The 15195-nt window shown below is 55.6% G+C and overlaps 1 protein-coding gene across 3 annotated transcripts in view; it reads right to left on the bottom strand.

Annotated features, from left to right (window-relative positions):
• ACOX2 (acyl-CoA oxidase 2) overlaps positions 1-13973 on the bottom strand; it is a 31430-nt gene extending 17457 nt beyond the window's left edge. The window contains exons 1-11 of one of the 3 annotated variants that reach the window (XM_055557512.1): positions 13605-13973; positions 11425-11708; positions 10648-10810; positions 10055-10206; positions 9535-9642; positions 7236-7355; positions 6802-6917; positions 5843-6117; positions 3669-3831; positions 2349-2539; positions 604-783 (exon numbers count right to left, since the gene is read on the bottom strand). In XM_055557512.1, the coding sequence (XP_055413487.1) occupies positions 604-783; positions 2349-2539; positions 3669-3831; positions 5843-6117; positions 6802-6917; positions 7236-7355; positions 9535-9642; positions 10055-10206; positions 10648-10810; positions 11425-11587 (1631 nt within the window). In that variant the 5' untranslated portion in view covers positions 11588-11708; positions 13605-13973. The remainder of the gene's footprint in view (positions 1-603; positions 784-2348; positions 2540-3668; positions 3832-5842; positions 6118-6801; positions 6918-7235; positions 7356-9534; positions 9643-10054; positions 10207-10647; positions 10811-11424; positions 11709-13604) is intronic. The other 2 variants (XM_055557511.1, XM_055557513.1) reach the window with 2 other exon arrangements.
• Positions 13974-15195: the final 1222 nt, after the last annotated feature.

Here is a 15195-nt window from a genome sequence, read left to right as displayed (position 1 = left end):
TACCCATAATATTGCAAATTTGCAAATATTCCATTTTATGGAAGGGATTTGTGTGTGTATCCTGAGAGTTTGATATCTACAGAGGTCCTGGAACCAATCCCGTGCCGATACAGAGGGATGACCGCAATGCTTTATTTATTAGTATTAATATTAGTACTGATAGCAGTACTAGTATTATCAGTATTACATTATATAATTATATATAACTATTGCATATATAATTGTATTACATTGTCATATAATTACATTATTATGCTATAATATTGTCAGCATTAGTACTGATAGTTTTTGGTATTTGCATTGTATGGGTACATTCTCTATTTCAAACCATAATAAGAGCCTAAAGATTTAAAAAATTCCTTGCACTGGTTTGAGAGCTAATGTCTTCCTGTTATCTTGAGCAGGATGGGGAAGTGACAGGTGTGAATTTGCCTTCTCTCTGCCCCTCATGGCAGAAACTGAGAGGAGTGAGGAGGTTGGAAAAGGGGGCTGGTTTTTGGAAGAGTATCCAAGACTGCCCCCCTCCCCCAGCCAACCCCAAAGGCCCTAAGTGTAAAGGAGCCTGCCTCCAGGTGGGATAGTTGGTTTCTCCGCGTGGCTCACCTGACTGCCACGTGTGCCCAGGCCGTGGTGTAGAGCTCGGGGTGGAGGAAGTCGGCTGCCGTTTGGGCTGGACACCTGGCCAGGTCAGGTGCGGTCAGGTATGCGACAGACTGAGGGAGAGACCCCTTCGATGCGGAGCCTGGGGACTTCTGAGTGTTCAGGTAGCTCTTTATCAGAAATCTGGGGGGCAGAGGTACCAAAAGGTGAGAGGGTTGGGGGGCCCCATGGGACAGCCCAGCACCCCTCTCCCAGCATCGTGCACCCTTAGGCTCCCCATGGGAGAACCAGGCCCACCCACGCTCTTTCCTGGGTCCCTGCTGGTGGCTGCTCCTCACTCAAAGCCACAGTGCATCTGAGGCTGTAATTTCTTTCACAGTGAAATGGGCCTGGAGCCGCAGACCTCGGCAGACATCTTCAGATCCTGAACGTAAAGCCTTTTGATAATGGAACAGAATCTTCTGTCTTGGCTAGGATCTTGTGATTTGGGGATTTATGACAATTATACTGTGACTGCGGAAATTAAATTTTCTTAGCTGATAAAGGGATAGAGGCAAGATTGCGAACGTGAATGGGAGAATTACAGGTGGCTCTTAGCTGCTGCTTTATGATAATCCAGTGGTTGGAGGCTCTGGGCCAGAGAAGCCTGGATTCCCATGCCACTCCACTGCGACCTCTGTGACCCTGTAGAAGTCACTTCACTTCCCTCAGCCTCCATGCTTCCAGCTCTAGATGATGATGATAGTCGTCTGATAGGGGGTCTGTGAAAACTGGATAAGGTAGTATTTTCTGAGCGCTCGGCACAGTGTGGGGCATAGCGTATCTAATACATGATTTTGTATTCCTTTTGTAATTTGAAAAAAAAAAGTAATGTTGTATAGTTACAAGTTTTTAAATAAATGTTATATAGCAAATTTTCCAGTCCTTTCTCCCTGCCTGGAGAAGTATTTGCCCTGTCTAGTCCCCTGAGATGGAGGCACATGAAAGGCCCCATCAGCCACAGACGCACGAGGGAAGAAACTGCCTGTTGAGGGGATGAGGAATGAGTCATTCCTCCCTGCTTTTCAGGGTGGGGCCTCCGGCGCAGACCGCGCGCTAAACCTGGGCATGCTAAACCTGGGCATGCCGCAGGGAGCTCCCCAGCACAGAGAGAGAGACGCTCAGATCGTGTAACTGCTCCAAGGAAACAGCAGTTGCTGCCCTAGACAGAGTGGTCGGGGGAGCGTCTGGAGGAGATATCATTTTCGCTGAGACCCGAAGGGTGAGGAGGAGCCAGCTGGAGGGGAGTGAGGCCCCGCAGAAGTGAGCAGAGGAGGAGGTGGGGAGAGGATGGAGGGAGGCAGGGCCAGATCGAAAGGTCCTTTTAGGCTGCAGTGTGGGTGGGGTGTGGCCTTTTCCTGGGAGCTGAGGGAAGTGATTGAAGAATTGGGAGCCAGGGAAAGAGGTGATCTTCTTTAGGCTTTGAGAAGGTCCCTTGGCTGCCTGTGGAGAAAGGACTGAAGTGAGGCAGGTGGGAAGCCGCAGAGCAATGAGGAGACTGATGCTGTGGTCCAGGGGGCGGGGCTGGCGGCCTGGCTGAGGCTGCAGGGTCTGGGGAGAGGGGATGGATTGGAGACATGGTGTGAGAGCTGGGCATCCCCCACATGGCTTTCCCAAAGTCTGCTCCCTCCGTGGGCGTGAGATGATGCTTCAACCCAGGCAGCAGCTCGGTGGGGTCCCTGGGGGCCAGGCAGAGGCCTGGGCCTTACCTGGCCGTCTGCAGGTAGAGCACCGTGTTCTCGCCCTCGTAAGTGCAGGAGGCCGTCACTCTGGTGAGCAGGGAGGGCAGGCCGCTCAGCTTCGAGTAGCCGTGTCCACCGCAGGCCCTGCGGCACTGCTCGACCCCCTGGGTGCAGAAGTCCGACAGCATGGCCTTCAGACCTGCGCTCAGCGCGTGAAGCTGCGAGAATAAGAAGGGGGTCAGGTGGCGTCAGGAACGACGTGCCTGCCACTCACAGAGCGCCCACGGGTGCTGAGCACCGCTCTGTGCGGTGAGAACCGTCTCCTCAGCCCATGACTTGATGAATGAGAAGACAAAGACTCAGGCCACAGAGAGGGGCAGTGTCACTGGAGGGCTGATGAGAACAAAGGGTGAGTGTCCAGGCCAGTGTCTCCGGGGTCTTGGGAAGAGAGTGCTTCCCAGGTCAGTCTCGCCATTATCCAGGAGCTACAGATTGTCCCCACAAGCAGAGATTTTGGACAGCTTGTCTGTGAGCGTGTGGGTCCACTGTCAGCCCACTGTTTTGGGTTGTAGGAGTGGCCGCCAGGCAGTAGACCTGGTTTGAGTTTTTGGTTCTTGGAGGCCCTTAGCCGTCTGTCAGACTTTTCAGGTCCTTGGGAGGAAGGGGCATGTCCCTTAACCTCTCTGTGCTTCACTTTCCTCATCTGTAAAATGGGTATGGTGCCTGCTGTAGCGTGGACAGATTACTGAAGCAATGCTCATAAAACACAGGGCCTGGACGGACAAAATCTTAAGTGTGTGTGTGTCCACAGTCCTTTATCTGAGAGGGCCTTGGAGCCAGATGTGTTTTTGGAATCACAATATTTTTTGAATTTTAGAAAGGTAAAACAGGGCGTTTAAGGTGGATTAAATATAACACACCTATAGGAGCCAGGGGCATCTTAGTGAGCTGATTGATGTACTGGTATTTCTGCTGCAAAATGTATTCACAGTGAGTGGGTTAAATCTGGGCAGTTGTGGTCAAACCGTGCCACCCGGTGAGTTCTACGTGACTTTTGGTTTTCAGAACTTTCTGGGTTTCAGAGAGACACCAGGAATTGTCCTCTGTGTTCTGTACACCGTCTGTGATTACTTCATCTAACATATTTAGAGCTTCCTGGGGGCCAGACCTGGGAGGATTTCTATGTCAGAATACGGTTCACCTGGGGCGGGGGGTGGGCTGGGATGTTGGAAATCTTCTGTGGGCGGGGAGGCAGGAAGAGCCCAGGGCGGGCAGAACTGGGGCTGTGTCCCGGGGGAGGACAGTTTCAGCCACGGTCCCAGCTTCTGCCCCCCAGGAAGCAGGTACCTCAGGCAGGAGTGCGAAGTCTCCGTCCAAAATGAAGCTGTAGGAATGGCGGAAGAACTCCAGGAGGTTGTTGGCCACAAAGTGGAACGCATAGGCCATGGCCAGCGGAGGAAAGAGTTTCTGCTGCTGCGTCTGGTAATCTAGGACCTTTGCCTCTGGGTCGCTGAGGGAAAGGAAAGCAGATATAGAAGGTTGCTACCTGTCCCACCCACCTTCCCCGAGGCCATAAAAGCCTTAAAAATGACAGTTGATAACTCACTGCCAGACTTCACCTAGAGGGACATGGTACCACTAATAACCTTAAAATGCCATCTCACATGAACATCCACACGTTTCACTGTAGAAATGCTGGCATGTTTGCTGATGGGTGCTGCCCCTTGTGGAGGTTTACAAAATTAGAGCATATGTACCTGCGAAAATCTGGCAAGTTCTGAATACCAACATACCTGGTCTCAAGGATTTGAGGTGAGGGCTTGTGGCCCTGAAGCCTGGGGTATTTGACCCTTGACCTTTCACTGTCCAGCTTCATGTGCTGTGTGCTGGGGAACACCGTGAAGCCTAGTCAGTACCTCTTAGGCTGTGAACGTGGGTTTGATGCAGTTCCGAGGTTGGGATTTCTCCTGCCTCGTCCATTACTGTGTCCTCAGCACTTGAGACTCTGGTCAGCATTTGGGGCCTGCAGTAGGTAACTACTTGTGGGTTGAGAAAAAGTGTGACCATGACAGGCCTCCCGTGGGGGATGGGGCGAAACCTGGTGTCTCTTCCTCGGGCCAGCAGCCCTTCACCTGGACATGCACTGTTATAACCATCCTCAGGGCGTTTCTGCAGCCCATAAACCTGGGCCCCAGCAGGACGCCACTGGCGATACCGTCTTCCCAGCTTGCCTGTCACCAGAGACGACTCCTTCAGCCCAGGATTCTGGAACCAGGCTGGCCAAGGTGCCTTGGGCTTGCCAGCGAAGGACCCTGGACTGAGCGCCTGGCGTGCCTCACCGCCCTGGAAGAGCGTTGTCGTCAGGCCCGTTAGTAGATGGAGAAGCTGAGGGACGGAAGGGCTGGGCGGCTGGTCTGAGGTCCCGCAGCTAGCGAGCATCCGAGTTGAGGGTGGCCCCAGGCCTGCCTGGTTTCGCCCTCAGTCCACTTTGCATTAGTCACCTGTGGATCCTTGAGCGCATGGTGTGAAACTCCACCAGATTCTTAGACCAGATGTTCGCAAGTTCCGGTCCTGGTGGTCTCGCTCTTCCCTTTAGAAGTGAGGAAGTAGGCCCAGAGAGGGCAGAGGACTTGCCCAGGGTCACTTACTGGAGTTGGGGCAAGAACCGCCCTGACCCCCGCCTGTCTCTGCCCCACGAGTTCAGTCAGCTGTGCCGTGTCCAGCCCATCCTCTCTCCCTGAGCTCACACTGCAGCCCCGTAGGCCCAGACTCCAGTTTGCTGCATCCTGGGTGTGTGCCTGTGTGGTTTATTCTAGAAGATTCTTTGTCTACCGAAAATTGAAATGTAACGGGAAGTTCTATATTTTTTTTCTGGTGAATCTGATAACTGCATGTGTGTGTGTGTGCCTGCATGCTTGAGGGAACATGGCTTTGTACACATACACACATTAAAGCAGAAAAACTTGTTTTTCTCCTGTGGATTACCTGCTGCTTTTAAAATGAGAAAAATAAGCGCAAATCATTAAAAAAAAAAAAAAAGCAGAGGGTGTAGTCAGCCCCTCAATGCCGTGGAGTAGACAGAGTATTGGCCAGACACAAGCGCAGACAACAGAAGGACCTGGATGTGGACATACCACAGCCAGAAGCTGACAGCCACAACCAGACAGAACTGTCTCCAGCCACATACAGTCAGATGTGACAGCTAGCTTTTCTAGACACAAGCATTCACAGCTGACAGAACAATCTCCGGGGCCATGTTCACCCACAGCGTGGCGCCCAGTCCATCAGATGGCACTCAGCCTGGCACAGCCATACGGGACCCGCGTGGACAGACTGAGTCCACCCTGGCGGTGCGGGGCAGACCCTGACCCGTGTGGACAGACCGAGTCCACTGCAGGGCAGACAATGACCGACAGATACAGGTCGGGCTGGCTGGTCAGCCAGGGTTCCAGGGAGCCAGAGAGACCCCACAGACTGGATGGGCCAGGCCCAGGTGACTGTGTATGCATGAGGGGGCTCACGTGTGCTCCTGGCACCCCACTCTGGCAGAGGGCTGGGATCGGGGCAGACACTGTGGGACCGAGGGGGCCCCGGCTGCCGTGGCTCCTCTGGGCGCCCCTTGCCTGGGCCGGAGGCGGGATTGGCGGCGGATGACGGCGTAGCGGACGGCAATGGTGCAGGCCTTCTGCAGCAGCGGGAGGACCTCGCCCAGCAGAACGTCCACACGCACCACCACCATGCTGAGGTAGTTACTCTTCGGCACTCCGAGCTTGACATAGGTGCCATCTGGTAGGACCTAGTAGACCGGGGCCAGGCAGTGGGTCTGAGCTGGGGCTCCCCAGCCTTCCCGTGCCCAGAACCGTGGACCTCCCTGCACTGTAGACACTGGCGTCCTCCGGCTGCTCACCCGGAGTAGACCCAGCCAGCACCAGCCGTGTGCTGGTATGGTCATTATTAAAACTGACACTCGCCTGTACTTGCGGACACATACCCACTGCCCACACGCCTCAGCTCACAGCTCCTCCCCGGGACACCCCAGACCCCCCACAAGCCACAGCTTCCTTCATATCCATGGTCATGCCTGGAAAAGTGGGACCCCCCCCCAGAACTTCCTCCAGCACTCAGCTGATGTCTGTTCGGAGATTGGTTGTGTGCAGGCTGTACTGGAGGTGCATACGCACACCATCCTCAACCTGTTCCTCTTTTCCTCACATGGCCTTGCCACCCTACCCCATGACTGCTCTGCCACCTAATGCGGTGAGCAGTTACTCTGAGGTTCAGCGAGGCCAAGTGACTTGCCCAAGATCACACAGCTCCAAAACTGGGACCTGACTCAGGTCTGTGGGACACTAGAGCCCCTCTGGGAGGGATGCCCCAAACCCAACTCTCTAGAGAAGGACCCAGGGGCAGCAGCAGCATTCTGTGGGGTGTCTCTGCCCCCTCTCAGGCAGTGCAGGCTTGCAGCCTCCAGAGGACCCACCTGTGCGAAGCGATTCAGCATGTTCTCCCTGGGGATGCGCACGTGGTCCAGTTTGAGGAAGCCATTATCCGTGTGTTCAAAGTCCATCTTGGGCCCAATGTCCCCAATGGTGATCCCTAGGAGGATACGGAGGAAGGGGTGGCCGTCAGTTGAGGGGTCGTATGTCAGCACACAGCCACATGCTGGCTCCTCCGAGCCTCACAGCGGCCCATGGCGTTGGGGTTATCACGGCTGTTGCAGGTGAGCAGGCTGAGGTCAGGTGCTGAATCTTCCTCGTATCCACCCAGCCTGTTAGAGCCAGGTCTGTGCAACTGGACCGGTCCCTGCCCAAGGGAGACAGGCCCCAGTTTCCCCCATGGACCTCTGGGGCCCAGGACAGGGAGGCCTGGTGGGGTCTTCTGGCAGGGGTCCTAGAGGAAGGAGCAGGAGCTTACCTGGCAGTGGGCTGTGGTCGTTGAGGCTCCGGATGGGGACAATAAAGGCATGCATGCCCTGCCGGGCTCCAGAGCAAATCAGCTGGGCCTGGACCAGGGCATGGGTGGCTGACCGTCCCACTGCAGGCAGAGAGGGGAGAAACCCAGTGTGACCCCTCATGTTACAGAGGAGCAGGCCAAACCTCCCCATCGGGACCCTGGAGGAGGGCCCAGTCTGTGAGGAGGACCAGTGTGGTGGCTTGGGGGTGGGGGATGCTCTGTGAGGCTGGAGTGGGGCTTTGTTTGGTCTGCCTAGGAGGGTGGGGGTTGGGGAGGCTGGAGGGCAAAGAGTATTTTCCAGGGGAGCCACACAGGCCAGAGTGCAAAGCAGAGGGAGCAGCATGTTCAGAAGCTTGGGGACCAGGTCAGCCTGGTGGGTCCCAGGTCGTGGAGTTGGTGGAGCCAGGGAAGCTGAGGGATGCTTAGTCAGGATACCCCTCAATTGATACAGCCTCCATTTATCCTTGGAAATGACTGGAACCACCCCAAGAACTTTGGTGTGAGTGTCTCGCTCTAGAATGGACGGGGTTGGAGGGATTTAAGTTGGTGGCTGGGGCTACAGAGAGTTCCATCTAAATGTTTGGTTTTGTATAGCAGCCACCCTGCGATACACAGGCAGAGTCCCCATGGGCTCGGGAAAGGAGGAAGGCTGATGGAGATCTTAAGAGGGCCCATTGCCCTCCATCCCTTCTGGCTGCTCTTCTAAAGGCAAAGCTTGACAAAGGCTATGGATTTTAATGAAAATGCCCAGAATGGAGCAATCTGGGAAAGCTTGGCATCTTTTAAAACTTGATCCTGCCACAGTCTTCTGACTGAAGTACATGCTCTTGATTATTTTCTTTGGAATCAGGGGGACAGGATTTTTACATCATGGCTGCAGGGGAACGTATGTAAGGATCTGTGGTTGGAACACAGGTCCCAAATCACAGGGAGATGTGTGCCTTGCTGCCCCCACCCCAGCAGGTGGGCACCTTTGAGTCCTCAAAGAGTCACTGATTGCAAAGAGAGGGAGCTACCCACAAAGAACCAAACAAATCTAGCAGTGACTTGCAAAAGACACTGTGAAAAAGCAAGCTATTTTTTTTGCCCCCTGTCCTCAAAAACCTATCAATGACCCTCTGTGCCATCAACCTAATAGTAGTGAACACAGATAACCAGCATTTCCAGTCTTTGCGGGCAGGTGTGCCCAAGTCCCATTTTCCAGAAAAGGAAACTGAGGCTGAGAGAATAGAGGGCTGTGCCCAAGGGCACTGACCTAAAGGGGGCAGAGCTTGGACTTGAACCCTGCCTGATCTCAGGGTTCCTTCTTCCCTGCAGTTTTGTCAGTGGTCACTGCTCTCTTATTTCTCTGGCCTCTCTCTCTCCACTGGTCTCTCCTCTCAGTCTTCATCCCTCTCTGCTTGCCTCACCTTTCTCTCTCACCTGCCCCCCCCCGCTTTAGTTGGACTGCTCACATGTGTTATATCTTTTTTTTTCCAAAGACAAGTGAAACTCGCTCAGTTGTGTCCGACTCTTTGCGACCCCGTGGACTATACACTCCATGGAATTCTCCAGGCCAGAATACTGGCATGGGTAACCTTTCCCTTCTAGAGGGGATCTTCCCAACCCAGGGATCGAACCCAGGTCTCCCGCATTGCAGGCAGATTCTCTATCAACTGAGCTATGAGGGAAGCCTCTTTCCAAAGAAGTATTCTCAAATCAGAGGAAGAGGGCCCTGGTGGAACCCGGCTCCTCGGGATTCGGCAAACCGCCCACACTCTGGGAGGCATCGGGTGGGAGCGCAGCCTCCACCCGCTGCCCGCGGGGGTGATGTGGCGCCAGTGGCCTGATGGACACTGGGGTGTCTGAAGCAGAAGAAGGGAGGCTCGTTTTTCTCACTGGTGTGTACCCTGTGCGCTGGCTGCTGGCAAGCTTAATCATTAACTTGGAAAAGAAGAAGAATGGTGAGTGCCTGGGGCCAGGCCAAGTGTGTGTAGGGTGGCAGCGTGCACGTGAGAGAGGCCTTGACCTTCATCCCCAAGGTTGGGGTCAGTTTCCTCAACTGTTTCAAAGTGCCTCCGGTGGCTTCTTAGCCACTCAGTGATGAAATTTTTCATATCCCAACTGTTCTACCACGTAAGAACCCGGGGCTCTGGGAAGGGACTTGCCCAACGTCATCAGCCTAGAACAGTGCCTCCATCTGAGGTCTGCTGGACATCACCGTCAGCGCTATTCTGCGGTCCAGCTTCGCTGTCCTTGGGGAATGAGGGGGGATACTCACGGTCCCCAGGCCACCATTTGATGGCCGTCATTGTGGGGCTGTGCACCACAAACTCCTGGGTGGCTGCATCGTAGGTGGCTTCGGTCTCCAGGCCCTGAAGATATGTCCCTGGGAATCAAGGCGGGTAGTTAGATGTTGGGCCAGGGCGGGAGTCCACTGGGCCAGCAGCGTCTGGGTGTCCCTGGAGCTCCCAGCCAGTGTGGAGTGGGGGTACACTCCCACTCCAGTGTGTTCACCGGCCTGTCTCTCCCTTCACTGGTGGGCTCTGCGGGGACACATGACCAGCCCACGATAGCGGGCGGCGCCTGACATTTCCAGTAGGAAGGACTTGTGCCACCACCAGTTCATACGATATGTTCGTGTAAATTAGAAAAACATCACCCCCTCCTTAAGACCTTTACACTGCCACCTGCTGTGGCAGCTTGGTAGTGTATCAGCCTGTGACCACTGAGATGGAAATGGGCCCTCCGGAGCTGAGCAGGGCACCGCCTGTACGCTGCACGCAGCAGCCCCTGCTCACCGTGCCCCATTTCCGTCTGGGCATATGTCCCCAGGATCTGGAACTTGCTGCAGAGTGGGTCCCACTTTGCAATCTGCTCCTCTGAGCCCAGGCTCCTGATGGCTTTCTGGAAGATGTAGTGTATCATGAAGCCCAGATCTCCAGAAACACTTCTGTAGGGGAGAGACACAGTAGTTGAACAGCCCAGTGGAGACAAGGGCCCCAGTACCCTCAGGCTGCCAGGGGGCAGGAGAGAAGGGGCCCCTGGCCCTGGCTTCCCAGGAAGCGGTACCCTTGGCACAGAGCTGACTCACTCCCAGACCCTGATGCTGGCAAAGTGTGAGAGCAGGAGGAGAAAGGGGCGACAGAGGATGAGATGGTCAGTTAGCATCACTGACTCAGTGGACAGGAGTTTGAGCAACTCCGGGAGATGGTGAAGGACAGGGAAGCCTGGCGTGCTGCAGTCCATGGGGTTGCAAAGAGTCAGACACGACTTAGTGACGGAACAACATCAACAACCAGTATCTTTGCTGGGGAACATAGCTCATGGGCTGGGTTTTCTGGGGGCTCCCAGGTGGACTCGTCTCTGTTGGGGGCGCCCTGGGAGTAAGCACCTGGAGGCGTACTGTAATTCACGGCTGCCTTCGGACCAGCCCAGGCGCTCTGCTAGCATGAGGATGTGGAATTTCTTCTTAACGGCGGCTTCGTAACGTTCATTCTGGGTCATGAAGTAATTATCCTTCAGGCTAAGCTCTGGTTCACTGTGGATGATGCTTTCTGTGAGGGACAGAGAACAGAGGGCGTAGCATCCTGGGTGAGGCTCCGGGTGCCTTCACAGCCCCCCATCCACTTGCCTCGTGAGTGTGGAAAGGCAGTCCGACGCCACAGTCAGTGTACAGAGGCAGGCAGAGGTCCTGAGGTGGGGAAGCGGCTCGCCCAAGGCTGCGAAGCTATGCCGTGAAGAATAAGGACCTCAGGGAATACTGACATGTTAAAGCCTCCTTCACAGTCCAAAGGGACAAATCTCTGATAGTGGAATTTTAAGAGCAGAATTTGTTATTTGAAGATGTATACTGTGTGCTAAGTCGCTTCAGAGAGTGTCCAACTCTCAGCGACCCCATGGACTGTATGTAGCCCGCCAGGCTCCTCTGTCCACGGGGATTCCCCAGGCAAGAATCCTGAAGTGGATTGCCATGCCCTCCTCCAGGGGATCTTCCCAACCCAGGGATCGAACCTGCGTCTCCCACGTCTCCCGCACTGGCAGGCGGGTTCTTTACCACTCAGGCCACCTGGGAAGCCCATCTGAAGGTGGGACTGCTATGAAGGGACTCTCCTTCCAAGAAATGCACGTGGGGAGAAAGCCGGGGCTCCGTTCCCCAGCCTGTTCTTACCCACTTTCCTCCGGAGTGCGGTCTTCTGGGCGCCTCCGTCAAGGATGTTGGTGAGTTCCTCCACGTTGAAGGACTGCGAGTGCCTCTCGCTCTCTATGTCAGGATGCATGCTCCTGCTCCAGGCGTCCCCTGCTGACACTCGGTGCACTGGACTGCCCGCCATCGCCCAGCTCTGCCTGGCGTCCGAGAAGAGATACTTCCAGCCCAGGTCCTCTGAGCCTTGGACTGTGCTGAGAACCTTTGTGCAGCACGAACTGCTCAGGGCCGAATGTCAGCTCAGCCTGCTTGGGAGGAAAGCAAGTTCCTTTAAAGGCTCGCGGGCCCTTCCTCCTGCACACGCTCCCCTGGGGCCCTCGGTGGTGTGCTGGGTGCTGTCCAGCGGGCCTGCAGTGACTGCTCAGTGCCCGGTGCCGCAGTCAGCTGCGTTCCAGCCGAGGTTTCGACAGAGTCTGAGGACACAGCTAGTGTTCTGCCATTGCAGCTGGTGTTCTAAGCATTGTGGGCAGGGCGGGGGAGTCTCAGAAAACATCAGTGAAGGTCATGTATGAAGAAATTTCACCTTAGGGAGGTGAGGTGTGTGGCTTCTAGCCACAGTGCTGGAGCTGCCCAGGAACTGGGTAGTGTCTGGCCACAGAGCACACAGCCGCACCTGGGGAGGGCAGAGGTCTCACTGGGGGGACCGGTGACCCCATTTACCAGTCCCAGGCTCAGCTGGCCCATTCCTGTGAGCCTGGAGGGGTACTGTGGAGCTGAGGGAGGAAGCTTGCCTTTTGTCTGTGATGTGTTGCCCCCAAACCCAGGTGTCCCCCACAGCCACAGTGGACCCTGCATCCTTCACAGCACCCCCTCGGCCTCCTAGAGCCCCTGTCCCCCCACAGCAGGACAGCCCCCAGGTTGAGTCTCTCAGCCCCCCTTGTCCAGCCACCCGTCCCCTCTGCTAACCGCCTGTGCCACCCTCGCCTTGCGCCCGCTGCCTCGGTGCCCCGCCCGCTCTCCCCGCGGCCAGGGTCAGCTCTGACACTGCAGCCTCTCCTGCTGGCAGTCTGGTTCCGGGTGCTCACTGTTCATGGGCTGGAGTCCGTGCCCTCTGCCATTTCACCACCTCTCACCCACATGCCCCTTGCCCTGTATCCACGCCTCCCCACTCCCCTCCTGCCCTTTGCTCCCTGCTCTTTGCCCCACTTTTCCGAGTGAGCCCCAGCCTCCAGGGCCACCCCTTCGCCTCCCTGATGGCTGGGCCCCCTGGGAGAACCATGCCCCCTTTTGGTTACCGCCCCACCCCGGCTGCTATTAGAGTGAACAATAAGGAAGGATTCCTTATTCATTCAAATGTCCCTCTCCCAGAAAGTGTGAGTGCCTGGGTGGCCAGCGCTGCTTTTCTGGGGTCCCCAGAGCCTAGCTCACAGGACGCCTGCTGTAAAGCTTTCCCGCAGGTGGCCTCTGTTGATTCCCACTCTTCACAACCCTGCAGATGCAATGTTATTATCACTGTTTATTAGAGAGGGCAGGCGCCTTGGGAAGAGAGGAGACTTTGTAAGGTCACACAGCCACCTGTGGCACATGGGATTCATGCACGGACTGAGTGGGGGCGATGGAGTGCCACGGGCTGCAGACAGACGGCCCAAAACCTTCGAAGAACCCTGTCATCTGCCGCCTGGATCCCCGCAAGCCCTCATGGCCTGGCCTTGTCCCCTCTGCCACTTCCTCCCTGTGCTCCAACTGCTGCTCGCTGTGCTCAGATACACTCGGCCTCACCCCCTCCAGAGGCCAGGGCTGTGTCCTCCGCCCAGAACATTCTTTCCCGATGTTCTCACTGCTCCCTGCCTCCCTGTGCAAGTCCTTGGTCTGTGCCACCTTGTCAGTGAGGCCCACCTGACCGCCATCTTTAAAACCCCACACCCCTTCCTCCAGCCTCCCCAGCCCCCTTCACCCTGCTCTGGGTTTCCTCTGCATCCCTTATCGTAACATACAAGATAATTTGCTCATTTACTGTTTTGTCGTTTGTTTATTGCTGTGTCTACCTGAGGGCCAGGATCTCGGTCACATTTGAGCCGTGGCGCTCATACTTGGCTCCCAGGGAGTGTCTAGGAGCAGGCGGCCGGGAAAGGACGGACTCTGAGAGTCCGTAGGGGTGGCGGCAAGTGCGCAGTGAGTCCCACTCCCTCCGTGCCCTGACTCACCTCTGTCCCATGCCTGCACGGTAGGCCTGGCCTGACCTCCGCAGCCGTGGCCCAGGCCTCTCAGCGCGGCTCGGCCGGCCCCTGTCTCCTCCCCGGGAGGGGCTGGACCACAGAAGACAGAAGGCGCTGCCTGGCAGGCTCCCAGCTGTCCGCTGCCTGCCCGGCTCCCTCTGCTGGGTGTGGCCGGGCTCTGCCTGGCTCGGGTCTGCCCTGGGAGGATGGCTCAGAGGATGTGAAGTGGGACAGATAGCTTAGCACCAGGCTGGCCCAGCACCTCAGTGCCAGCCTCCAAGCCTCTGTCTTCCCCTTCCTCTCACTGCCCATCCTGCAGCCTCCCAGAACCTGGTCCTGGTCAGACGCACACGGTTTCACTCTGTGTAAAAAAAAAAAAAAAAACCACCACAGGTCCCACCTGGAGTCAGAGACCAGGGTTCAAATCCTGGAGGCGTGCCTCTTGGGGGACCATTTGTCTTAACTCCTTTCCCTTAACTGTAACTCACAGGATGAAGGAAAGCGCTTTTTTTTTTTTTCTTTTTTAAAAAATAAATTTAAAAAGCTCTTCATTTTTGGCCGTGCTGGGACTTTGTTGCTTCATGGGCCTTCTCGAGTTGTGGGGAGTGGGGGCCACTCTCCAGCTGTGGCATCTGGGCCTCTCACTGCGGAGGTGTCTCTTGTTTCCGAGAATAGGCTCTAGGGCGCTTGGGCTTCAGTAGTTGTGGCTCGGGGACTCGAAAGCACAATAGTTGCGGCACCCAGGCTTAGGTGCTCTGCGTGTGCCATATTGGGCTTCCCAGGTGGCACTAGTGGTAAGGAACCTGCCTGCCAATGCAGAAGTTGTAAGGACATGGGTTTGATCCCTGGGTCAGGAAGATCCCCTGGAGGAGAGCATGGCAATCCACTCCAATATTCTTGCCTGGAGAATCGCATAGAATGAGGAGCCTGGCAGGCTACAGTTCATGGGGGTCGCAAAGAGTCGAACACGACTGAAGCGACTTAGCACGCGTGCACGTGTGAAGGTTCGGCTTGTGTAGGCTGCGCAGATTCGGTTATTTGTCAGTATTTATTTTTAGAATCCATGATGATCTGAGTGCTGGGCATAGCAGGAAGCCCAAACCAGAAAAACAAAACTATACTAGGGCCCTGCCCTTGGGAATCTTCCAGGCTGGGTCAGGGAGCTGCTGCGGGAACAGAGGATCCCGTTAGGTATGGGCAGGCACGCCTAGCTGGATACTCACAGCCGCTTCTAATGAACTTATAACTTTTTTGAACTTAAGGTCTCCTTGCTCTCTCTTGCTGCAGCTGCTGTTCCCAGGGCGTTCCTGCTTTGCCCGTCTAGTTTTTGTCTTTTCGCTCACCACAGTGTCACACTCTTTGGGAAGTCACGCTAGTCTGGATTAGAAGCTCCGGGACTTGCTTTCTTAGCTCCAAGCTTTGGCTCCTCGTGGTATAATAAAAGTTATAGATTCAGTCTTTGCCCTCGGTTCCTGGCAAAGAGCTCCTAAAAATCCTTGTCATCTCCTGAGTGATAGAATTCTCTTTTGTATCCTGGCTGGGGGCCTGCACACAGCTTCAGGTTGGGGGGGGGGGTGCT

This window comes from Bubalus kerabau, chromosome 20, assembly GCF_029407905.1.
Source record: "Bubalus kerabau isolate K-KA32 ecotype Philippines breed swamp buffalo chromosome 20, PCC_UOA_SB_1v2, whole genome shotgun sequence".
Lineage (NCBI taxonomy): Eukaryota > Metazoa > Chordata > Mammalia > Artiodactyla > Bovidae > Bubalus > Bubalus kerabau.
The sequence above is the reverse complement of the archived record's forward strand: the minus strand, read 5'-3'. Positions and strand labels throughout refer to the sequence as shown.